This window comes from Budorcas taxicolor, chromosome 4 (genome assembly GCF_023091745.1).
Source record: "Budorcas taxicolor isolate Tak-1 chromosome 4, Takin1.1, whole genome shotgun sequence".
NCBI lineage: Eukaryota > Metazoa > Chordata > Mammalia > Artiodactyla > Bovidae > Budorcas > Budorcas taxicolor.
Genome location: NC_068913.1, coordinates 40,579,277 through 40,606,118, shown reverse-complemented (window position 1 = coordinate 40,606,118; position 26,842 = coordinate 40,579,277). Strand labels below are relative to the sequence as shown.

Below are 26,842 nucleotides of genomic sequence, written 5' to 3'. Positions count from 1 at the left end.
GAGATAACAAATAGACCCTGAAGTCACTTTCACAGTACTTACATCTGGCCTGAGTTATTGTCTCTTCTATTTTGGCTTTTATATAGTAAAAACTGTAGGTTGGTAATACCAAGGCCAAACTGCAATAGAAACAAGAGAAGCATAAACACAAACAAACAAAAATGAAACATAACTTAAAAAAAAGAAAAGACACATCAAGTTCACGGGAAATCCAAAGATCTTCCTCACGGGAAGGAAAAGACATTACTTTGACAGGAAAATGCTTTCAGCAAATAAGGCACTTAATTTGTTTTGCCATCCAGAGTTATCCAGTACTCTACATTGTAGGGAATCAGAATAGACACAAGGAAAATTAGCTACTAAGGGTGCCCATAAATTAGCTGAAGAAAATATCATGGATACTATATTTCAAGAAAAGTATATTGAAATACTTTGTGGAAAAAAAATAGAAGAATAGTAGGGACATGTTGGTTACAGTGCTTGCTAGCAAATGTACACTATTAACAATAACAAACATAAGAAGTATTATTAGTATTATACAATGCATACAATCATTTGAAATATTTTCTTTTGAAGGATTAAATACCTACTATTACAGAACTCATCTCTTTGCAATTTCCCCTGTGTCTTTTGAAGGGGAAATTCAGATTCCTTTGCTCATCCCATTGGTTCTTATCCAACAGTGTAACTGTATTTGTTTCAAGTTCATTAAATGTGGATATCCCATATCATTTGGCAGATTGTTATAGGTACAATAGGAGAAACATCGTGATTTTTATAGTTTACAAGAGCCACGGGGTTACTTTAGTCTTATGGTAAATGTACACATTGAAGGAAATCTCCAGTGCGAGTCTTAAGCAAGATTCAGAACATTTTAGACACAAAGACTGTCAAGCCTGTCATCCAACCTTGTCTTAATGACTGTACAAATGAAAAAACAGACAGGCAGGTAACCCTACTCATTTTGAAGATGCCAATTAATGAACATACACATAAGAATTGTTAAAAAAAATCATAATATTATGTAGTTTCCTGTAACAATTGCATACATGCAATTCTTCTACTCTCACAATGGCTGATAACATGTGCAGAACATAATTATTCCTTATCCATACTTATAGTTGCAAATAACCTTTGCTATCCTTTGAATACAGAAGGAAACTAATACCAAAAATGAGGTAATCCCTTAAGATTCCCAATTAAACTATTATTTTAAAATTTTAAAAAAGTGATGCTTGATTAAAGTGACCAATTGAGTTGTTCAGATTCATTTTTACAATTTTTTTTTTTTTTACATTTTTACTAACCCCTAATTTAGCAATACACAGAAAAATGTGTCCATTTCTAGGCTTCTGAGATTTCGAGGTATTTGTAGAAGATCATCTTTTACATCACTCAAGCCTCATGTTTCCCAGGTTCTGAATACAGATGTCCAAACTGTAATCCCATTATGCATTTTTAATGAACAATATTGAACAGGACAAAATATAAAATTCCAGGTTTTTCTTCTTATGAATATATGTTAAAAATTCATTCCATGAAGAGGAAAAAAGCAAGGGCTGATTTGCTACAATTTAATTATGCAGTCAAGATAGCAAAATAATTGGATGCTTGTTACCTCCAATTCCCAAATCTTTCTCCATCATTAAGTAATTCATAGACTTCCCTTATGGGTAAAGGTCAGAGAAACAAAATGTTATGTATTGAAAATCTCTACATTCATTTTAAAGGTAACTTCCTTTAAGGTAGAAGAGATTAAAAAAAAAACAAAACAGTGCAATTAGTCTGAAAGTAAGATGACCTTTCATGATTCACTTGCCATTTATAAAATGTAGCACAGAATTACTGAGCATTTGAAGATTGTCTCCCACAAATTCCTCTCAAGGGAAATTAGGACATTTTAATGCCCCATCAGCATGTATTACTAAGAGAAACTTCAAATTAAAACTGATAACAATATATCATGTGGCTGCTACAGTGTCACACTGCAAGCTTGGGTTACAGCTCACGTACCATAAAAATTAGTGTGGAAACCCACGAGGAACACAATAGAAATTTAAAATTGACATATCATATATACGTTTTACTGGCCTGCAAGTCTCAAGTTGCTATTATTAATAATATCTATATTTTATAGAAATGTAATTATACATAATGATTTTTTATCTTAAGGCAATAGTTATTTTTTAAACCTATAGCAGATAAGATCTTTAATCAACATTCCAAGTCAATGATGCTGCCATATGCAGTCTTTGTTGTCTTTCTCCATATAAAACCAACTGACTAAGGCTGCTTTATTTTCTCCAAGGGATTAAAATCTAATAAAGGCAGTGGCCACCAGATGGATGGTACAGCCCAAGCAATATTTTTGCAGCTCCCATAAACATGGTTAACTTACTTAAATGGAATATAACATGCTTTTCTATTCCATCATTTATATCACCATAAAACCACTCTTCATCAAAAAGAAAATATTCTATTAAAATAATTTCTATACTTCAAAATATATTAAGTTATATCAAAGCTTAAGGAAACAGAAATCACTAAGTAAAATTTGATAGCTCATACATTACATAAAAACACTTCCATTTTTTTCAATTTAGATGTAATGTTTTGTTCTACTTTGTTATTTGTGAATTTCTTTGTACAGAGATTCAAGGGAGTACTTACAGTGAAAATAAATTTAATCTGTCCCAAAGTTATAGATTTGTGAAGGGAATGTGTGAAGAAAACATGCATAGATGATGAAATTGAGGCTTGTTCAGAGAATAGCAGTTACTGTGGGGAGGACAGTGGGGTAAATGACAGGGCAGAAAGGTTAGGCTAGAGACGCGCGATGTGAATTTCAAGCTTGTAAGTCTGAACTTGAATGAAAATGGGAAGAGACTAAAGTTCTGTGAACAAGGAGAGAAATGCTCAGAACTGAAGAAAAGAACATTAATCTGGTTACCTGAGTTACGACTGGGGGTGGGAGGGGAAGGGGAGGAATATCAGAGACATTTGTGAGATTATTAAAAACATTTAAGGATAATAATTTAAAATTCCCCCAGGGTGTAATTATGATAGCAGTAGGACCAACCATCAGAATGACTCACTGTCAGGGTCAAAAAGAAACCGTTTTTCTAACTTGGAATTTATTTGTCTAACCAACAGAGGCAAAGAGCACATTCCTATCATGAAGTCATCTCTATAGAGACAGGACTCCCAGATTTCCTCTTGGCTATTACACCGTTTGTCAAGTTTATCCAAAAACATCAAGCTGGCAATACCCATGGAAGAGGAAGGGAAAAAAATGACCTATGTATATACTGATACATAAAGATGGTATATGTATAAAGAAATGCCTAATAGCAATGAGAGAAATCAAGAGATACATACAAGTAAAAGAGTCATACTGGTATTTTTCAGTGGATTCAAAATTATGTGGAAAACTAAAACAGTGGAGAAATATTGGCATGTAGTGATGTATCATGACTTACTATCCGTGGGCTCCTCTTCTAGATTGAGTCTGCATGCCATCCGAGCAACACAAAAGGCAATGGTCCCCTATGATAATATTACAGCTTTAAGAGAATCCCAGCACTCTAGATTCTCCGGCAAAGTTAGGTGTATGCTCTGAGGCAGAGGCAGGAGGAATATAGTTTGATTTTATTAGGAAATGAATGGTTGAGTCTGCCACAGCCTATTAATTAGGCTACATATTAATCATACATTAATATGTAGTCAAAGAATCCTTCATATTTGAATATTTCAATGGAAGTTTGGACACTATTACCTGAATTTGACAGAAAGAAACAAGTTGAAAATCTAAGAATCCTTCATATTTGAATATTTCAGTGGAAGTTTGGACACTATCACTTGAATTTGACAGAAAGAAACAAGTTGAAAATCTACTTCACTGTCTAAAAATATATAGAATGTCTACTGTATGCCCCGGCCTTATAATCTGAGGATTCAAAAGTAAATGAAGCGGGCAACACTCTTATAATCTCGGAGTTTAACAGTCTTAGAGTGTTGCTTTCTTAGAACTGAATAGTGAGGGGGAGACAAACAATAAACAGTAGAAATAAATTTCTTTATATATGGTTCATATATATGTGTGAAGTGAAGTTGAAGTGAAGTTGCTCAGTCGTGTCCGACTCTTTGTGACCCCATGGACTGTAGCCTACCAGGCTCCTCTGTCCATGGGATTTTCCAGGCAATAGTACTGGAGTGGATTGCCATTTCCTTCTCCAGGGGATCTTCCTGACCCAGGGATCGAACCCGGGTCTCCCACACTGTAGACAGACGCTTAACCGTCTGAGCCCCCAGGGAAGTATACCTGTGTACATACATATATATATAATGTGAAATGACGAGGCACTTTACATCCTCAGAGAGATAAGTTAGGTGCAAAGGTCCTGAGGCAGAGTGGCTCCAGGTTTATGAGGAGCAGCAAGGAGGATGGAGACGAAGGTGGCTCAGGGAAGAATCTGAGACGACAACTTCAGAGAACTGATGGTAAATGAAGTCACATGCTGTAAGGCTTCTAATGGCTGTGTTAAACCTTACATTTTATAGACACTAAGACAGCAAATTATTGGAGTATTGTAGATAGATAAATGAAACAAGATAACTTAAGTATTAATACTACGACTCTTGTGAAATATGACCCTTGTGTTGTGAAAAGAAATAGAGATAGGAGATGGAGAAACAGATGCAAGTAGTTATGTTCTATGGTGGGAGAAGGTCTCTTTTGATTGCTTCCTATTTCACTGAGAAAAATAGAGGTTCAGATCAACAGAGAAAATGGATGGGAAAGAGATGGGTTTGAGGAGTGAAGCTATCAAAAGTCATCTAGAAGCCTCCTAAATTTATTGGACTATTGAGATCAGCAGGCACCCCTGAAGTCTACTTGAGGTTGAGAGGTTTTAGACATTATCAGTCAAGGAATATTTTATTTTCCCCATCCGTAGCTGTGCAGATGCTGTGTGGTACTGGTAATAATTTAACTAGGATTGAAATTGGTCAAACTACTCTTTGCTATACTTGATTACGAGTTGATGGCATTAATATAAGAGAGAGAACGTAATAAGATCCAATGAATTTATGCTGAAATAACGGGTACACGCACATGAGGAAGGCAAGGACAATGAAAGGTCTCAGGAGTTGATGGATTTCAGGTCTCAACTGAGTCAAAGAATTGCTGCAGTTGGGCTATCAGAAGGAGGGGTTGGAAAGCTAAAATGTAGTCATCTGACAGTTGGATTAAAAAAAAAAAACACCTCAAATTAAGACTATGAAGGACTTGCAGTCTGAATGTTAGAGTTGCAGGACATGACTTTGCAGCAGATAGCTAAGACTGGGTATTGACAAGATCATCAGAGAGAAGGAGACAGAAAAACCGAGAGTCCAGGCACCAGAAAAGTCATCTATGCCAGTGGTATTTAAAGTATGTCCAGGGAACCTGGCCCATTCGCAAACTACCCATTAACAGGTCATGATTAGTTAAGTACAGAAAATGAGAGTAAGCATTTAGAAATTTTTATAGTAATCTGACAGACTAATTTTATGTCTATGAAATCCAATAAAAATTCTTGTCCACTTGACTTTTCATCTTTTAGTGTTTATTTTAGTAAACTTTTTCTTTTTATTTTTTTAGTATAACTGTGGGTATGTCCCAAATAGTTTGAGAAACAGTGATCCACGTGAGTGGAGGACAGGGTGGCAACCAGGCCAGGAATCAAAATCCGTGAAATGAGAAGGGGATGACTATTTAAAGGGAGGAATGGTAGGCGGTATTGTCTGGTGACATGAAATCCAAAGGTGGGGATGTGAAGGAGGAGGAAGAGAGAATGAATAAGCAGGACATAATCGTATCAGCTTCAGTATTACGAGGCTGGAGAAAGCAGGACCACAGGGAAAGAGGTGACTTTAAAGTTAGAGCAAGCAAAGAAAATGCTCAGCAAGTGTTGAAGAATGAAGAATTTCCAAGAAATTTTAGGGTATTAGTCTGTCCAGGTTTTCAAAGTCCAGTCAACTGGAACAATCAGTATGTTACAGAATTTCTACTCATGGGGTTATATCAGTTGAGCATTTTATATCAGATTATATGATGATGTGAGAAGTTTTAAGTTAATTTGCAATCTAAATTTAAGTACTGTAAACTATATAACAATTTAAATGAAGAAGTCAGTGGAGGTCATGACTAAAAAGTAAGGGGATTTTGTCAACTTTTACTAACATAAATATACAAAATATCACATATATCATACAAATTTTCATTTCTAAATTTTATATTTCTAGCTTTCCCCCATCTTACCCATTTTGAAAATAATAATGTATAACTTTAATGCACTTTAATGTTGGAAAGGATAATATTTCTATTTTAATTACATTGAGAACAGCTTGAGAATATACAAAAACAATATTCATCCACTGGAAAAACAGATACTAAAAATAGGTAAAAGACACTGAACTGAATATTTTTTTTATAAGCACACATATAAATATGGTTAATTACCTGTAATCTGTGCCATTGACAGGAGTCCATGTATATGTCCTGTTTCCTTTGTCAATATATCTCTAAAAAAGAGTTGAACTTGATTATGATCACTTTTTATATGTTAATTTATAAGAACAGCAGAACATTAGGCTCTATTTATAAATTCAGTGGTGATTCAATACCCTTCTTAACAAATGTCTGATCTATTCCACTCTACAATTATTTATTTCGTTATGTGTGTCTGTAAAGCAAAGTTTTAGGAAAAAAAGTACCCACGTGATAAATTTTAAGGACATTTAAGTGGAAAATCTTAATTTAAAATCAGTAATTTATGCCAAATTATTAACATCAAAACTAAAAACATTTCTTAAAAAATAAATTTTAATAATGAAACATGACTGAAATATTACATAACACTCAGGTATTTCCATAGTAGAGTATGTTTAAGATAAATTGGTAATATCAGGAATTTAATGCAGTGTCTAGATCCAAATATATGATTAGCATATTACTCTTCTGATTAAGGGCTTCCCATGAAGCTCCGTGGTAAACATCTGCCTGCCAAGCAGGAGACACAGGTTCCATCCCTGGCTCAGGAAGATACCCTAGAGAAGGAAATGACCACCCACTCCAGTAATTCTTGCCTGGAGAATCCTGTGGACAGAGGAGCCTGGCAGACTACAGTCCATAAATTTGCAAAGAATCAGACACAACTGAGCGACTAAACAGCAGGATCAGCAGTAGCAGTTCTTATTAAGCTATTATTACAGTATTTATCTTAGATACTAATTACTTAATATTAGTGACGGAGAAAAACAACTATATCCACCAGGGAAAGGAAGAAAGAGCTAGATGACTTTATAGATATTGAATCTTTCTTATGTAGCTATTGAAGGGTAGTAAATAAATTATCATTCCCTCTTCCGTTAGATTTAGTGATGATACATATGCATTTTTTTAATATTTTCAGTTATCTCCAGTGTCATCATCCTCAGCAGAACAATAATATTCACTAAAGTTATTACTTGATATTAGGTAATATACAAAACATTTTACACTCCTTGTCTCATTTAATCAAGCCCCTGGAGTAAATGAAATACTCTTCTTTTCCACAATTTACTGATTTGGAAAATGAATCTTCAAGAGGGCTTTAACTGGCAGGATGAAGGAAAATGCATGATTCCAAGTTTATTTTATAACAACTACACAATGTTGTTTTATACATCAAATATCCCCATGGCTTTATTTATGTGTGTGGAAGATGGGGGAGAGAGGACAGGAAGTGCACAGGAAGTTTCTGGACTCAGAAAATTCCTAAAAGAATTATTAAAAAAATGTTTATATATTTACTACTACTCCTAAAAAACTAGGGCAAACTAGTATTGTTCCACAAGTTATATATATAAAAAAAAAGAATAACAAAAACAGTATCAAGTTAGAGAAATAAAGACACAAGACACCAGTTTCTTCAAGGTAATTAATATGAAAAGTCTATGGGGGGATATTGGAAAAAAAAAAAGAATTTACAGTAAGTTGGAGGAAAAAATTAAAAAGTGACAATAGAAACAAAATTGATTTATAAGTTGAAAAAAAGAACGTACAGGTCAAAGAGTTCTTTTTGGCAGATCAACAGAGAGAAGTTGGCAGAATTGCTGAATGGTTTACCTCTTTTTTCAGAAAAGTGAAGGTTGACATTTCAACAAAACATTTCAAATTTCAATACTGACACTGATGTGTACCCCCTTGTGTTCTGGTAACAGGGACTCCTGATTAAAGTGAGAAAGGGCAGGTGCTAATGAAGGACTATGTTTGGATCCTGGCTTCATCTTAGGGAAAAAATTCTGCTGATTCAGATTCAGATTTGTTACACTTAAAATGGATTTAACAAACTCAGGAGAATCGTTACACTTAAAATGGATGAGATTATGAGGAAATAAGACATAAATTATACATAAAAGTTTAAATTAAATTTCTAGGCTCAAAAGCTTGTGGGTTCCATGTATTTTTCAAATACCCAAATATACAAACACATATCCCCATGTGACTGATAATGGATAGACACCTTTCAGTACACAAGGAATTTCCCAATGTCATTATAAAACAATACAAGCATTACATAGCTGTACCAGTGATTTTACGGTGGTAGCTATGTTTTTTCGATTTAATTTCAGATTTAAATGCAGGACAATCATGCAGAAAGAGTAAAAGAAAATAAACCCAGCCAGAAACAAGTAAATAAGAAACAAAAAACTTAATGTATGGAACTCAACAATTAAAACATCTGCGTGCACAAGCCATAGAAAACATACAGCTATTAAGTACTGACTTCAAATCGTATGACTAAAATGGCCTAAAAGAACACGGCAGGACATTATACTGTGTGTTCTATTTCGTATTGTGATAGAAAAAATGGAGACATAAAATTCAATTTTTGAAACCCAACAACGACCTTCTGTAGAGCACAGAGAACTATATTCAATATTATGTAATAACCTAAAAGGAAAAATATCTAAAAATAATATATATGTATGTATATGTATGTACAGCTGAAACACTATGCTATATACTTGAAACATATTGTAAATCAACTATACTTCAATAAAATTTTTTAAAATGTAATTTTCAAGAATATATTATTAGTGATGTAACAATACATTAAGAAACCATAGCAACATTATTTTATAAAAGTTTCAGATTTAAAAATCTTACTGAAAATATCCCTCTAGCAAGGAATGCTTTAAATAGATCTGTTTACTAGAAATATCTCTGTTTGATAAATAATTATTGTTTTGCTAGATCAGACTGACCACTAATGTCAATTATTATTATTAATATGTACATTTTATTTAAGAATAAATCTGGCTTAATTCTTACCTCATCTTGAGATTTAACCAGAGTCTTGAATGTTTTTTCTCCGCTTTCTCCATCTATCATTTTATTTCGAATCTAAGGGAAATTGAAACAGTTACTTTATGCAGACACTCAACAGACCAACCAAGTGTGGAAATATTCTTTTAAAAGTTACTGCATTATTGTTATTTTAGGTTATCCTGTCAGAACACTTTACAACAGATATTCATTGTTTACTTAAAATATCCCAGCACTATGCCTCAGTCTAAGGTAATTATAATAAATAGACTTTATCGTTCTACACTGAGGGAGTAAATGTGTAAAATGTGGAAAGCAAGTACAAATGTGTGACCAACTGTAAAAGAAATATGAGAGTCTTTGAATAGATGAGACAGAGTTAATCCACTTGAAAGAATCTTAGAAATCTCTGCTCTGGCACATGAGAGCCAGGTTCAAATTCTGGTTCTGCTACTTACTATTAATAGCTGAGTAACTGGAGATAAGTTATGTAACCTCTTGTACCTCAAATAGATCAGTACAACAGACATAATAATAACAGTAATAGTAGCAATAACAACAAAAACAATGAACCTATTTCAGAAGCTCTTAAAAGTCATGACTGACACATATCACATATTCAATAAGTGTTATTATTAATAATTATCTTTATTATTATGGAGGGCTTCCCTGGTAGCTCAGATGATAAAGAATCTGCCTGCAATGCAGGAGACCTGGGTTCTATCCTTGGGTTGGGAAGATGCCCTGGAGAAGGAAATGATAACCCACTCCAGTATTCTTGCCTGGAGAATCCCACGGACAGAGCAGATAGTTCATAGGGTTGAAAGAGTTGGACACAACTGAGCGACTAACACTTTCACTTTTCACTTCATTATTATGGAACGTCCCCTCAGAGGAAGTGGCATGCAATGTTGGTTTTGAAAGAAAACAGAAATTTTGTGACAATAGAGTAATAAGAAAAACATGGCAGCTTCTTTCCTCATGTTGCTTATTGAGTGGTTAAATTCTCTGAAAATTTTCTTTCAATTCTATGGCAACATCCTCCTCCCTGTGTTTTTTCAACTGAAATTTACAAGTTATATTTGTATTGAAATACACAACTCTACCTGTAGAAGGAGAAAGAAAGAAAAAACTAAGGTCACACCCAATTTTAAATATTTATTCCTTTTCATATGATCTTTTGGATGAGAGAGCCTAATTTTTGTGCATATAGTCCAAAGACAGAACCAACACAATGAAAATGCTCAACAAATCCTGTGGACTAGAAGAATCCCAGCATCTGATGGGAAGGTGTTGTTCAGGCCAACTGCACTTACCTCCACTTTAATATCGTTCTCTAATTCTGCATCAAGGAAATCCAAAGTTACTGGCTCCTGAGATTTGGGGTTCTACACAGAGAATAATTAAGCATATAGGACATTGTAAAATGCTGTATAGAGAATAATTCAAGGGATATTTAAATAACAGAATTAATTCCATAAAGTTACTTACCTAAGATATATGAAAAGCTGACTAAATAACTGTATAAATGTAGATTCTTTCATATATATTTTAAAGTAATAATAAGTAGGCTAGGAATTTGAGCCTTAATTGTGGCAAATTCTGATTATCACCAACTGAAGATACTTATATTTTGAGTCCTGTATTAGGTGGGACACTTATAATCACAAATCCTGTGGGAATATGACTTCTAAAGATCCACTTACAGCTTTTTTTTTCTTTAATCAGGATGTGAAATGACCATGTGACATTTAAAAATTTTCTTAATCATAAAGTAAGGACATCAAAATATTTGATAAACAAACACATACTATTCTCTTGTAACACTAGTAATGCAACATGTCGTAGTAGAATTTCAAAGTTCACTAGAACATAAAATCATAATACATGTCTATAATTTTACAACTTTAAAAATTTAGAAACTGGATTTTAATGTTCACTAAATTAGATACCATCAATATGTTATAACTAATTAGATAGAAGTAATAAACACAAATTATGCCATATTAGTGCAAGGTCACTGGAAGTTAAAAAATTACAGCCTCACAGGCTCTTCCAAAATATATTTGAATCACCATTATTTTAAACACTGTTTTACAACTGCTGACTATGAAAGACAATGCCAAAAATGAAATGTATTAAAATTAAATATTTATATCAAATGCTGAATAACACAATATACAAAGCATGTTTTATAATAACGACAGAAATGCCTTTAGGGAGTAATTCCATTTAAATAATGAAAAATATATAATTTCCATGGGTTTTAATGAATCGGAATTCTTAAAGAAAAAAAAAAAGAAAAAAAAACTGTGCCTGGCACATCTATTAAAAAATAATTCACTGCTTATGAAACTGATATCTAAATTCAGAAGGTTCTCTACTATTGAAAATAAGTATTGGATTGTTTAACAGGTTAAAATACTGATTTTTTTTTAGGTAGCATTTTACTGGTTTGGAAGTAAATACTCTTTTGAAAAGTGACATGTTTCTGAAGAATAAAATAAAAATCAGCATTGAAAATAATTCTAGTCCTTTGCTTAAAGTATGAAATTGAGCACATTTCTATCAAAAGGAGACTCTAAAGTTGACAGTTATTCTAAATTCCTTACTTAAAGTCATATGAAATAAATTATCTTTACACAAACACCCTATCAGCATGACAATTTTAACTCACTGCAAAACAAAGTCAAAATAAAATGATAAAATATAAACATAAATAAGAATATCATCTTACATGCAATGGATAATGCATAGCATGACCAGACCCAAACAGCATGCATGGAGGAGGCATTATCAGGAAGAATTGGCAATATGAAGATCATGTCCCAATCCAACATATAAAGACACAGAGAGGAAAAGGAAATCATAAAAGAAAAATGTCAATGCATCACTTGTACTTTGTATATGGCAATCTGGCTGACCAGTTTTTAAAAGACTCATCACAAGTAAAGTGACAGAAAAATTCAAAAGCAGACTCATATTGAAAAGTACCAAGAGACGCATGAGAACTGAATCCAGTCCCTGCGTTCCCAATAGTTTCATTTTTTAAATATTTTAAAGTATGTTTTAAATATCCAACAATCCTCACTTGAAAAATTTAAATATCAACTAATAAAATGATTAATACTATTTGTGGAACTAAAATAAAAGGCAGAATGTAATGTTCTTAAATTTTAAGTTGAAATAATTAACAGCATTATTAAAACTAATACATAGTTTAAAAAATATTTTCTAAATTTAGAAGTCTTGTGTGGTTGCTAGTTTGCCATTTGAAGTTTCCTTAAAACAAAAATAAACCATTTTCCAGGTTGTTTTTTTAAATAATATCACAATATTTACATGCAATATTTGAAAATACCACAAAACTAAAAATTCACTAAAATGCACATGACTGCAACGAGTATAATTTAAGGTAATACACAAAAAGAAACATGCAAGAGGAGTAACATAAAACAATTTAATAAATCAAGAAAAGACAAATTTTAACTGTAGAGGAACATAAAAGATATGAAGATTGACACAGCAACATGAAATTCAGATTGTCACAGAATTTTAGAGCTAGAAGGGAACTGAAGTTTTTATTAATCCAAAGGCTCAGTTCTTTAGAATTCCTTGGGAATCTTTAAAGCTATTCATAAGCCTAGGGCCTATCCCTGGCCAAATTAAGTCAGAATTTTCAGGAGATGGAGCTGGGGATTTATATCTATATTTAACTTCCTCAGAATATCCTGTGTAGGATAGGAAATAATTATTAGTTTCATCTTCCTACTTTTCAGATGAAGAAACTGAAGTACCATGGGGTTTAGCGCACTACTCAAGGAAACTGTTGGTTATAAGTAGAACAAACTGGAGTTCAGTTCTACAAATTCATAGTGTAGCGATCCATTAATATCACACTACCTCTCCACTTCAATATCACCATTTTTAAAAAAGAAAGAGGCTTACATATAAAACCTTAAGTCATACTGAACTTTCTTCAAAATTTTGAAATGTTCTTACTAAACTTTACTGAACTATAGGAAGAATCCTTTCATGATTATTATTTTTAGTGTTAATGTTTTAAGTTATTTTCCCACCAGAGGAAAAGATTTTGCAAATGAGTTTTCCAGACAATATTAATTTGCAATTTTGGACATTTTTAATTAGGTGACGTGAACTTTCTCTAACTGCTAACCCGAAAATATACTTTTAGAGATCCCCCAGAATTTTTGCTTAAATTGTGTGATTCAGAGAAATTAGATATCAGAATTGTATTTTTATTTCCACTTAGAAGTTAATTTTACAACCAATTGTTAGGATTACATGGATTTGACACTGATTTCACAATAATATTTAATAACAAACCTAATTTTAATTTTGTGATTACTTGATTATCATTGTTACATAATTTGCTAGCAGTCTTTAGTCAGCAAATGCATACCCTCTGCCATCATTAATAACATTTTTGCTCCAATTTATTGAGAAATGATGCTCATCTCCATCTCATGCTCTGGAAGCTTGCTATCAAGAAAGGCGGCATTAATCATATGCTTTTAGGAAAAGAAGCTTGATCGCAACTCTGATTTAGCAAATTTGAAGGCACTGCTAACTTCAGTTACCTGAACATTGGGTCTCCTTTTTCTTAAATTAATTGTTGGTATACCTATGCCAATAGGCTGAAGCAACAGAAAGATGGTAATTCATCATACTATATATCAACCTGGGTAAAGCTTCTACCTTATCATCAATTTTGGTCAGATATTTCCTCAATCAGAAACAGGTATCATGAAGTTCATGATGACTTAATAAACTCAAGTTCAAAAATATTTTTAGTGAAAAAATATGTAAAGCTAGTAAAATTACTTAACATTGTTTAAAGCAAAATTACTAATATTTTCCTTTTATTCCTAAAAGAAAAGTAATAAAGTAGGAAAGGAGAAAGATGCTTTCTCTCAGACAATTTTTATGCTGATTTATTTTATTTTATTTTCACATGCTGCCTGGCTTGCAGGATCTTAGTTCCCTGACCAAGGATTGAACCCAAGCCTATGGCAGTGAAAACATCATGTCCTAACTATTGGATGGCCAGGGAATTCTCTATACTGTTTTAAAAATAAAACAAACAAAAGCACAAAAGAGGAATATTTTAGAATGTATATGATTCATATATGTTAAAATATAAATATTATAGGATATTGAAAAGTTTTAATCTTGAACGCTTAAACTTGTGGCCTTGGTGGACTTTCCTGGTGGTTCTGTGGTTAAGACTCAATGCTTCTACTTGCAGAGGCAATAGAAGTTCCCCCTAGTCGGGGAACTAAGATCCTGCATGCTGCATGGAATGGCAAAAACAAACAAAAACCCTCAAATCTGGGCCTTTGTTAGTGACATCAAATATTGTACCTATGGAACAAATGGTGAATTCAATCATAACACTGTAGGTTTATTTTAAATATTGACTTCTAAAATGTAAATTATTCACAATTTCCTATACAATAAATATTTCTTAAGACTGATAAAAAATGAGATATCTAGTAAGTATAGCTAATGTGGTTATGTCAATGAAACAAAATGGAGGAATTCTAAATTCTATTTTGGAATAAAGGAGGATACATAATTCAGCATTTGTCAAAATATAGTCATGGTGGAGACTCTGAAGAGTCACTTTGAGAAGATAAGTAATGATTCCTTAGAAAATTAGATATGCAAAAGATTCACAGCTATTTTATTTTCCATTATTCTTGGCTTTAGGATACTTTTTCTGCCTTCTAAAAACTTCAGAATTGTACTCAAAATAATTTGAATTAAGATTATAGTTTCAGGAGGAAACACAAGGCATTCAGCAAAGAATGTCTGCGAAAGATTAAATGTTGATCTTGCTAAAAAATAATGGGTACTATGGAACATGGTATTATTTTTCTATATTTTCACTGGTGAATTTTGAATGAAAAAGATTAAGATTAATTTTGCTGGCATGCTACTCTAACCATATTAGTCCTCTGTATTTATCAGTTTCTAAACAACTGTATTACACTGTATTATCCTTTATCAGGTTCTTGTATCTATCTGTATAACTAGTAACATCACCCACAAAAAGAAATTATAATATCTAACCTATTAAGAATAAGCATATTTAATTCAAAAGCATGAACTTCAGAAAAAATATACTGATAGTTCAAACATTTTAAATGGTTCTCTAAAACTATTCTTTTAATACTTTTGTATATAAAAATATGAAAAATAACAGAATCCTGAAGAAAAATCAACCATTTGGCCTTGACTATGAATTTATAAATAATTTATATTTTGTTTATAGCTTTCAAAATTTTAGTAAATTAATTATTCCAAATATGAGCCAGAAACATGTTTAAAGCATTCAAATAGTAATAAAATATTTTCCACATAAATACTGGTTATTAGTATAAGAATGTAGAAAAGGGGAAAAACTTTTCAAATAATTACCTCTAAATGATGGATTTATATATTTACATATATTCATTATTCTTCTTCTTTATTATTTTGTCTATGATATATTTTAGTTCCTCTGGGGAAGGAGTTTAGACTCGCAATCATAAAATGTCCAGCGACATAAAAGTAGGGGTCCTTCACACTCTTCAGCACATTATATTATTATAGCATTTAAATCATGTTACTTATGGGAATATAATTTAAATATATTGGCTATACAACATAATACAAAATAATACTATAAAGTTTTTACAAATCTTAAGATTCAGAAAGATAAAAATTTTCAATTATAAAAAAAATCATAATGTTAGCCAATCATAAACAACTCTATTATAAGAAACTTGACATGTTTTTAAAGAGCTGTGACAGACTAATGATAACATGTGAAATGCTTATCTCATATTTACATTAAAGTAACAACTTTAAAAACAATTCAGGGTGATCAGTAGCTACAAATAATTAGGAAATATTTAGATAATGATGGATTTTGTATGGAAGTAATTTTCAGAGTGAGAAATAAAATGCAGACATTAGTTGTAACAATAAATATGTTTTAATATTCAATATTAATGGTTCTTAATTATTACTTTTTGAATAATTTTTAATGACCCTACTTGATATCCTAAAATATCTCTAACATTAAATATCTATGCCTGGGGAGAAGGAAATTGTATGCAGAAGTCTGCATAGATTTCCCTGAGGCATGGTTTAAAGTATCTTTAATATTATCTTCAAAGTTAAATAATAACTTGAAGCTGCTTATAAATTAAAAACAAATAAGGTTTTGCCAGCTTTACATATAGATACATAAGTGCTTTACCTGGGAAGCTATTAATGAAAAGCGAAATGAATTGGATGAGATATTTAGGAAAGTATTTTATACCCTGGGAAAATAGAAATAAAGATTTGGATAAAATCTTTAATGTATGGAATTTTATAACTTTCATATAACTCACTGATTAATAAACCCTTCCCAGTTACGAAGTCCATCTCACTGAGTTTTACTTACTCATTTCATACATATCTTTATAAGTCTGGGAGATGGAAAGGAGAGAGAATTACCAGAAACAAAGAGACAGAGAAATGGCCTCTGCAGAGAGGAACATGAATAATGCTATCAGGTTTACACGCATCCAGGCAACCGCCTTTACTGCCTTACAGCCTAATGAAAACACCAAGGAGGATGTGCGAAGCTCAGGCCCAGGAGGTGATAATGACTGCCTCAGAGACAGGACTACTGGTTAGCTGGGTACTGGATAGGAATATTGCAGAGCTAAGCTGGTAAGCGAAAATGAAAACTGCTTTCACATCTTCGTGTAACTGTGGCTTTGTCGTGTATTAACATTACACGTAAAATGCTTTTTTATACTTAGTGCTATATAGTGAATAAAAAATGATGAACCTAATTAAGAACATTAATCATTAATTTTACAGAACACTATCACTGTAAACAAATTATAGACATACCTTTGGCTGAAGATTTGGATGTAATAAAACATAACCATTAGGATCAATTGCAAAATAATAGCCATTGGGGCACAACTGAAAAATAATAATAATAAATTCTTAAATACATATTTTAAAGCATAAAGAAAGGTAACATGATATTATAACATTCTTTTAAGAATTCTTTTAAATATTTAGTAGCTTTGCAAAGATAAATGCACCATTTTTGAGAATTTCTTAATGCTTTAAAGACAAGCTAAATTAGTACAGTTTTAAAATAAAAAAGATATCAAAAGAGAAAATTGCATCTTACTGTAAAACGTGGTGTTAGCCTTTTAATATCTTCCAAAGACACATCAACTCCCATCACACCGAGAATCAGCTGATTCTATAATAAGCAAAAAGGCAGTGTTTTTATACCAAAAATTGACACATTTCTATACAAAATTATAACATACATTCATCCTTTTGCTCAACAATGCTTGCATTTCACATTAGATTAAATATATATATATATTTTTATGTGTAAGGGTGAGGCACTTAATGTATCAGTTTGCAGTGATTCTCAGCTGTGATTTTTCTTTTCCTTCAACTGTATTGTTATTAGGTTAAAAGTGAAATCTTGATTATTTCAGCTAAAATACAAAAAAAAATATGAAATTTTAAATTTGTTGCTTTTTGTACTAATTACCCCATAGTTTAATTGATACTGTACAGTCAACAGCTGTAAGTGGGGGTTGTATGTATATTTGTGAGTATAAACTGACTTTATGCTATAATTCAGAAATCACCAAAGTTAATTAGACAATACCAAATAAAAAAAACATGTATTTTTGCTGCTGATAATACTAGTGTATATGTGAAAAGTATGTGATCTTATGTGTAATAAAATGGAAATTCTCACAACACTATTTCTGTTTGCTGTTAACTTCTAAATATCAAACAATGGGCATCATAGTTTTAGTTGCAAATCAAAGAATCCATGTGGTAAATTGTTATCATAGTCTTTTATGGGACATAAGGATGGAAATGGTGTTAAAATTTGGAATCACGAATCTGTTTTAATTATAGTTACATAAATTATAAAATAAAATGTTACACAGAAAGTCATTAAATCCAATCAATTGTTATTATAAGCACATTGTAAACCCTGTGTAGGTACACACAGAATGAGAAAGTTAGGTCAACAACTATGCTGTTTTCCCATGAACCAACCCAGAGCCAACTCAGAGCACGTTCCCCAGATTTAAGCAATCCCTTACACAGTCTATATGAGGAGTTAAGAGAATTACTCCCTTCATGAGTTACGATAATTAGAACCAGCAGATATTTAAGAATGGTAATGGGCCCCCAAAGAGGAATAACCAATTTTTTCTATGGCCACATTATTAAAATTAGGAGTTCAACTGAATTTATAATAAGTGAACAAATAATGCTTAAGTGTAACATTCATTATATTATAAACTAGAAATAAATTTCCCTCAATCAGGAATGTCAGCCAAAATATAAAACCAGTATTTAGTATTTAAAAATCTTAATTCTCCTAGATTTTAAAATTCCTTCTAATGCAAGCTAAGACAAAGGAATGCAAATCTACTTTAAATAAAAAGTATTTTTTAAAATGAGATAATTTAACAAGCACAAGATACATATTTTTCAACATTTGTAGAACTTTAGGTTGGTAGCACTGACAATGCCAGTGCTATAGAAATAAGTATTTTTATGAGACTCATTAAGCATTTTTTCCTCAATCTTAAAAAAGAGAAAAACAGAAAGAGAACTATTCATTTAAATCATATTCTTAAGTTACATGATAATTAAAAAAAAATACTTTGTTGTATGGGACTTGGAGGATGAGCGATCCTAAAAAGGTACCTATATATATCTGATACAAACATTATCATGTTATTTTTTTTTGCTTTGGATTTTTTTTTTTTCTGAACTCCATGGGTATCTTAGATGCATTTTAAAATGTGCACAAAGTAGTACTGCCCTTTTATCATGTATTCTGTAACATCTTACGGGAAACCCAAATGAACTTTCTGGTCCAAGCAATAATTACTCCCAGACCCTGAACTTGTGTTCTTGTCAAGTCACAGTTAAATAGAGTTAAGCTGAATCTTGTCTCTGGGGGAACTGAGAACTTGTCCTGCATTTCCTTTTTCCCAGGTGGTTATCACATAGACAGCTGCTGACTTTTACTTTCAGCCTCATGAGACAGTTACGTTCTATGCATTTCCTTATGGAAATATCTTATCCACAATAAGCTTCAACGTCACAGTTTATCATTTATTATTATTAATTTTATCAATTAACTTTTAACCTTTAAGTTTGTCTTATTTTCATTTTGGCCGGTTATGTTGAAGACCGGAAGAGTTCCAGTAATGACAAGTCCCAGTTCCTAAAAATAGATTCACAGAAAAAAGTCAAATTCAAATAACAATTTAAACTTTGTCATTATGCATTAGTTTTTGAATATCTGACACTGTGTTTTAGTTGCTTTATAAACAGTCATAAAAATTAGAAATTGATTTTGAAAGCTTATTTAAAGGTCAATGAAATAAATGTCTTAGAAATTAGTAGTATCTATTAGTCAGTTCTTTAAGCATGCAACATCTAAAATAATACTCTCAAGAGAGCATTGCAATAACTTTAAAAGTCAAATTACACTAAACCTTGTAGTAACCCTGTCCATCCACTCTTTTTTTTCATAGTGAGTCTACTATGAACCGAGTGATATTAAAATATTATTTCAAATGATTTAACTTTTCTTTTTTTTTCAGCTCCATTCTTGAATTTTTTCATGCCCTAAGCCAAACGCTTCAGGCTAAATCACAGATGTGTAGCAAAATAATATTATAAACAGAAAAAACATGCTACTGATAATACATTTCTAGGATACTCTAGGTAAGCATTAGGATGTTCAAAAGAAGCAACATTGCTTCTATATGCTCTCCAAAATGAACATTTTGACAAACTGAAATGATGCAGACAGGTGCAATAATCAAATATGAAAGTCTAGTTATGAAGCAGTTTAGTAGAGTAAAAATAATCACACAGAATTAATCAGCATATAGATAATTTCATAAGTTACATGAATACACAGAGATTAGTTGGAAAAACTGATTTTCAGGTCAGAGGTTGCATTTTATGCTTGTCATCTGCAACAATTATATTTCTGTTACAAATATTTCATGTGAGAACATTTTTAACAAAATTGCTCTTTAAAATAATTTAAAAATTATTGTTGAAAATTCTGAATTTACTGAGAAATTATTAGCAATCTTTTTGTGAGTAATGATCCCAAATCCAAATCTATTGACTCTTGTTCTAATTATAGAAACAGCACAGTCTTATAAAGAAAACGGTTTAGGCCATGGTTTATTATTAATTATACACATGGGAAGCTCAAAAACAGTAGAAACTGAATTAGTGGGAAAGGACAATCATACACTTTCAGCAGAACAAGGTATCAAATTATTTGGGACCAAGAAAATTAAGGAAATGACGACACATAGTTGGCTGCATGATAGGTATGTTGACTTTGTATTTAGTATTAGGGAAGAAAATTTGACCATGAAAACATCCTTAATTGAATACGTGAATTAATATCTGCAGTGAAAACTTTCCACCTCAACAGTGTCAGATTATAGATAATTTATAAACCTAGTATCCAAAAGACACCAAAATCCATGGATATTCAAGTCCCTTATATAAACTGGGTACTATTTAAATATAACTCATGCTCATTCTTCCAGACTGCAAATCATCTCTATATAACTTACAATACCTTTTACGATGCAAAAAGGTAAAGTAAAGTGGAAGTCGTTCAGTCATGTCTGATTCTTTGCAACCCTATGGACTGTAGCCTACTAGGCTTCTCAGTCCATGAAATTCTCCAGGCAAGAATATTAGAGTGGGCTGCCACTTCCTTCTCCAAGGGATTTTCCTGACCCAGGGATCGAACTGGGTCTCCTGTATTGCAGGCAGATTCTTTACCATCTGAGACATCAGGAAAGCCCCTTACAATGCAAATACCACGTAAACAGTTGTAAATACAACGTAAACGTTATGTAAACATTATGCCAGTGCCTGGCAAAATCAAGTTTTGCTTTTTAGAACTTCTGAATCTTTTTCCTAAATATTTTAAATCTGCAATGGTTGTACCTATAGACACAGGACACAGATATGGAGGACCAACTGTGTATATATTGAGTATATGCACAGTTTTAGGAATGGTAACATGGCTTAAAGCTCAACATTCAGAAAACTAAGCTCATGGCATCTGGTCCCATCACTTCATGGAAAATAGATAGGGAAAAAGTGGAAACAGTGTCAGACTTTATTTTCAGGGGCTCCAAAATCACTGCAGACAGTGATTGCAGGCATGAAATTAAAAGACGCTTACTCCTTGGAAGGAAAGTTATGACCAACCTAGACAGCATATTCAAAAGCAGAGACATTACTTTGCCAACAAAGGTCCGTCTAGTCAAGGCTATGGTTTTTCCAGTGGTCATGTGTGGATGTGAGAGTTGGACAGTGAAGAAAGCAGAGCGCCGAAGAATTGATGCTTTTGAACTGTGGTGTTGGAGAAGACTCTTGAGAGTCCCTTGGACTGCAAGGAGATCCAACCAGTCCATTCCAAAGGAGATCAGTCCTGGGTGTTCTTTGGAAGGACTGATGCTAAAGCTGAAACTCCAGTACTTTGGCCACCTCGTGCGAAGAGTTGACTCATTGGAAAAGACTCTGATGCTGGGAGGGATTGGGGGCAGGAGAAGAAGGGGACGACAGAGGATGAGATGGCTGGATGGCATCACCGACTCAATGGACGTGAGTTTGAGTGAACTCCAGGAGTTGGTGATGGACAGGGAGGCCTGGCGTGCTGCAATTCATGGGGTCGCAAAGATTCAGACACGGCTGAGCGACTGAACTAACTAACTAACATGGCATAAATAGAAGCAATCTTTTTCTTTGCATCGCTTTCACATTGACACAGAATACCATAAATTTTTTCTAAATATGGTAATATGTGCTCCCAAAGGAGATACAAGGCTTCTAACATATTAGACAAACTTATAGATATAAACTGTACTCAATTCCAAGGCACTGTGCAAGTTTCTAGAGAACTAAGAAGAGAAATAAAACAAGATATCTGCTCTCTTGGAATTTATTTGGTATTTATTTTCGAGTGCAATTCTTTTCATCTAAAGAATCTTACTTTATCTCCCAAATAAAATGAACCCTCCACAATACAGTCCCAGTCTTGGTTCTAGTCTGATCTTCCATTATCTGCAAAAGTGACCGAAGTATCATCCTTTCAATATACATAGCACTTGTCCAATTTTCATACTGCTATACATCACCAATTGTAGAAACCTTATGTAGACTCATATATTTAGCTAAAACAACACCATCTTTTTAACCTTATTCTATCACCAAATATGTGGCCTCTTTCTTCTGATTTTTAGAGTTCTTTTCATTTTTCTCATTATGTTTATTATATTTTACCTCTCTTTAAAAAAATAACTGTGAATCTGACCAGATTATTTTTTGAATGTGTTATGTGCAAAGACTATAAACAAGTAATTGGAAATAAAAATGGGTCATGTTTGAGCCTTAAGTTAGAAGAATGCACTATGTATCCACTGACCAGTCAATTAATGTGTTTCATTTTGTTCTTTTTTTTTTTTTTTTTTTTTACATTTAGTCTCAGCTAGCAGAACAGCAGATTCAGAACTAAAATCGCTTCCTAAAGTCATTTATGCTATCTGCAAGAACCTTACCAACAATGCAGACATGCTGGTTAATGAACTTCTGGTTCATAGGAAATACAAGAGGGAATAATTATTGACTCTTCCTATCATACTCTGTCCTGTGATGGATTTGAATGCATGAAACATTTTGACCACAGCTTCAGATGACCATGTGACCTTAAATAAATATGTGACGTCAAGAAGGAACACTGGACAGTAATTTTAGCAAGGGCTTGAGGTAAGCAAGCTTCATTTTATCATTCTTAGCGTGCAAGGCTGCTGCTAATAGTGACTGTTTTTCTCCTAAACTTCCTGTATATGTTTATCTTACAAGAACCAAATGATAAGTAATTCTTTCTAAATAGATTGCATTCTGCCCTGTGGGTTCATTACTGTATTCAGGAAAGTAGTATCAGCATATAATTAAACTCCAAGTAGGAAAAGGGGTTACTGAATCAGCATCTATTTTTCAGAGCTTAGTATTTTAAGTCTCTCTGATGTTACACTAGCAAAATTGTTAATTAAGTCTTCTCTAATTAAGTTAAGCATATGAATAAATCTTATTACTATTTATAACTTTCATATTAGGAAAGAAAAAGTTATACTAAAATATGATTTCTCAATATCAGCCCTATTGACATTTTGAGCTGAATAATTCTTTGTGTGTATGTGTGTGCATGCGTGTGTTGGGGATGTGTGTGATTCTCTTGTACACTGTGGGAACGTCTAACAGCATCCCTGACACCTATTCATTGGATGCCAGAGCAAACTCTATCCCAGTCATGGCAATCAATAATGCCTATAGATATCTCCAAGTGATCTGAGGGGCAAAATTGCCCCCAGTTGAGAAAGAACCACTGCTCTGAAATATGATGGCATGCCTATACTACAATTCCCACTGTCCAGTGGAAAACTTAACATGTTTTTATTTGTTATTTCACACCAGACTGTATCACTTCAATGGGCTATTTCCATAAATATTTGGGGTTGACTCTAAAGCAAGAAATTATAATGTGAAGAGGTGATTAGGTTTGTGATTGTTCCAGGGTGGGGTAAGATATTTGTTTATCTAATTGCAAGTACTTCTGAGTTTTGTTGAGTCTAGTTTAAGATATGGAGGCTATCTCAAATATGGAGGAGACAGCAGACAGACTCCTGCTAGCTCAAAGTGTGAAAGTGTTAGTTGCTCAGTCATAGTCTGAGTCTTTGCGACCCTGTGGAGATTCTCCAGGCAAGAATACTGGAGTGGTTGCCATGCCCTCCTCCAGGCGATCTTCCCAACCCAGGGATCGAATCTGGGTCTCCAGCACTGCAGGCAGTTTCTTTACCATCTGAGCTTCAAGCTTCTGCTAGCTGAAATCTACTTGAAAAATACTTTCTTCACAATTCTTGTTCAAAATCTACTAATTCATGTGAGTTTAGGATTTTTTTTTTACATAAAACTTCACAAAGTTACTAGAATGATCTTAAATTCAACATTCGAGGTTTGAAACTCTATATCCTCAATGACAAATGAAAAATAACACTTTACATCTCTGGTTCTCTATTGCACACAAGTCTAGATTTTTAAGTAAATTATGTAAATTCTAGCAAAGAACGTGTGATAGAAGGAATTCTGAAAGGGTTTCATGAAGAGAAAAAGAGAAATGGAAGCTAGAGGGAAACAGAAGTTAGCTGTGTGCTTTTGTTATAACAGTTTTTGGCTGAACAGCCTAGCTTACCAGTGCATCCAGGTATACATTTGTCCACTGGACTTGCTTAGCTTTGTCTCCAGCTAAAACCATTGGTCTTCCCAGAACATCCAAATATTCCTATATAAAAACACATTAAAAAATTTAAGTGGCTGATAACTAGGAATGCAGTTCTTTAAAAAACAACAACAACAACAACAACTCCACAGAGAAAAACTTACCTAGAGTAAAAATGAAGATAGAATTAAAATTATTGAGTGTTAAGCATATAATCATTCAATTTCTACTCTGGGTACTCCATAAATGGTATGTCTGCATACTCAGAATTAACAATATTTGACTTGTATTATTTATACAATGTATCTACCACAGTTTTTTTTTTTTTTTTTCCTCCTAACAAAACATTCTCTTTCTGAGGTACAGCCAAGGATAAGTGAAATAAGTTCCCTGTGAATTGTTTTATGTTAATCTAAACTATTTAAGGCTCTGTGATTTACTGGATGGAACTGCACAAATTTGAAATAATAAAGCAGCCACATACTTGTTTTCATATCACAGATTGTTTGGCTGAAATTCAAAACTACATTTAAACATATCAAAAATAAATGAAATACTGTGCCAAAACTAGACATCAGACTTGAATGCAGCTGCTGTTTCATTTCAAAACTCAACATATTCAGTATTCATTTCCACAAAAGCCATGTTATTTAGGCTAAATTTTGACTTAGTCTATTCTGTAGACTTTCAGTTATGTTTAAAACTGAATAAATGATTTTAAACAGCAATTTATGAATATTTAAATTTACATTTAAATTAACTTATTGGTTCAATCTACCTATTTAACAAGTATGTTTTCAACTGAATGGCTGTAGAAAAACCATCTCCTTGTTGTAAGTTGCAAATAATTATTGTTTAATTTTCTGTGTTGAACCTATAATTTGGGGAAACTCAGTTAAATGATTTGCTGTAGAAACAAGTTGAAATTATATGATGAGATTGTTAGTAAATGATTTTATTTTCTATGATGTTTTTAAAATAGGAGAAGACAAACATAATTATACATCTTTGTCTGAGTTTCAGATATTTAAAAACACTTGGAACTTTAATGAAATAAAAACCAATACATTACCATGATACTCATTACAAATGTAATAGTATGAGTTATTTATTCATATAATACATCAATCATTTATTCATTTTCACCTATTTTCTTCATATTGAGCATATTTAAGGGAGCAGAGAAATATCTTAGTTTGAAAAAACACTTTAAACAAGTTTTAAAAAACCATACCTGAGTATTGATTCTTATTGCTCCAATGGAAGGAATTTCATAATAATAACCTGAAATATACACATATATGCACAACAGATTTATATGTTTACATATTATGATATAATAAAATACACAGAACTATTTTATGGCTTTCTAGGAGAAACTGAGTACTTCTAATTCAGCAAACACTAAAATATCAATACCGCTGATCAGTTTGGAAAATGTGTGATTAACGTGAACTCTTAGCAAATACACAAGCTTTATCAGAAACTTCACTACATTTCTTATATTGTGTAAAATAAATGTCATTTTTCTAGAAAGCAGTAGAAAACCTATTATCAACAAAAACTGTTTTCACTGGAGAAATAATTAAAAGTATACAATGATGGGTATCTAATAATTTTATATTATATCTGCCAAAATATAACTTTGAGAATAAATCTAGGCTCTTGCTATTGTCATGTGGCATTGTTCAAACAACATTTTTTTTCTGAGTATAAATGAAATATAGGTTCACTATACAAAGTCTGAATTATCTAGGAATGTATAAGACATTTAAAAAATAATTTAGCCACTCAGGAAAAAAGTACCATATAATGTTATACTTTCTGATATCTAAGTTTTATACAATTCAGATATTATTTGATTCTTAATTCTTCATGCAAAGTTATATTTGATCAGAATCAGAATCAGTATAATTCAATAAAATATAACACTATAATGTCAAAGTAATACTATAATGTAATGTAACACTGATGTCAACGTTTCTTGTGTGTTTTCTCTAGAGAAAACATATCTTATTCTTGCCTCGATTTAAAAATTAGCTACAACTTTAGAGTATTTTAAATGATAATATGTAGAAGTAACAACTACTAAA

The 26,842-nt window shown here is 32.4% G+C and overlaps 1 protein-coding gene across 1 annotated transcript in view; it reads right to left on the bottom strand.

Moving 5' to 3' along the window:
* CACNA2D1 (calcium voltage-gated channel auxiliary subunit alpha2delta 1) overlaps nt 1-26,842 on the bottom strand; it is a 532,663-nt gene that overhangs the window by 44,854 nt on the left and 460,967 nt on the right. Inside the window, exons 14-23 of the mRNA XM_052638827.1 lie at nt 25,984-26,033; nt 24,723-24,812; nt 19,572-19,649; nt 17,562-17,636; nt 17,270-17,344; nt 13,954-14,010; nt 10,669-10,740; nt 9,359-9,430; nt 6,503-6,564; nt 43-119 (exon numbers count right to left, since the gene is read on the bottom strand). Of these exons, the coding sequence (XP_052494787.1) occupies nt 43-119; nt 6,503-6,564; nt 9,359-9,430; nt 10,669-10,740; nt 13,954-14,010; nt 17,270-17,344; nt 17,562-17,636; nt 19,572-19,649; nt 24,723-24,812; nt 25,984-26,033 (708 nt within the window). The remainder of the gene's footprint in view (nt 1-42; nt 120-6,502; nt 6,565-9,358; nt 9,431-10,668; nt 10,741-13,953; nt 14,011-17,269; nt 17,345-17,561; nt 17,637-19,571; nt 19,650-24,722; nt 24,813-25,983; nt 26,034-26,842) is intronic.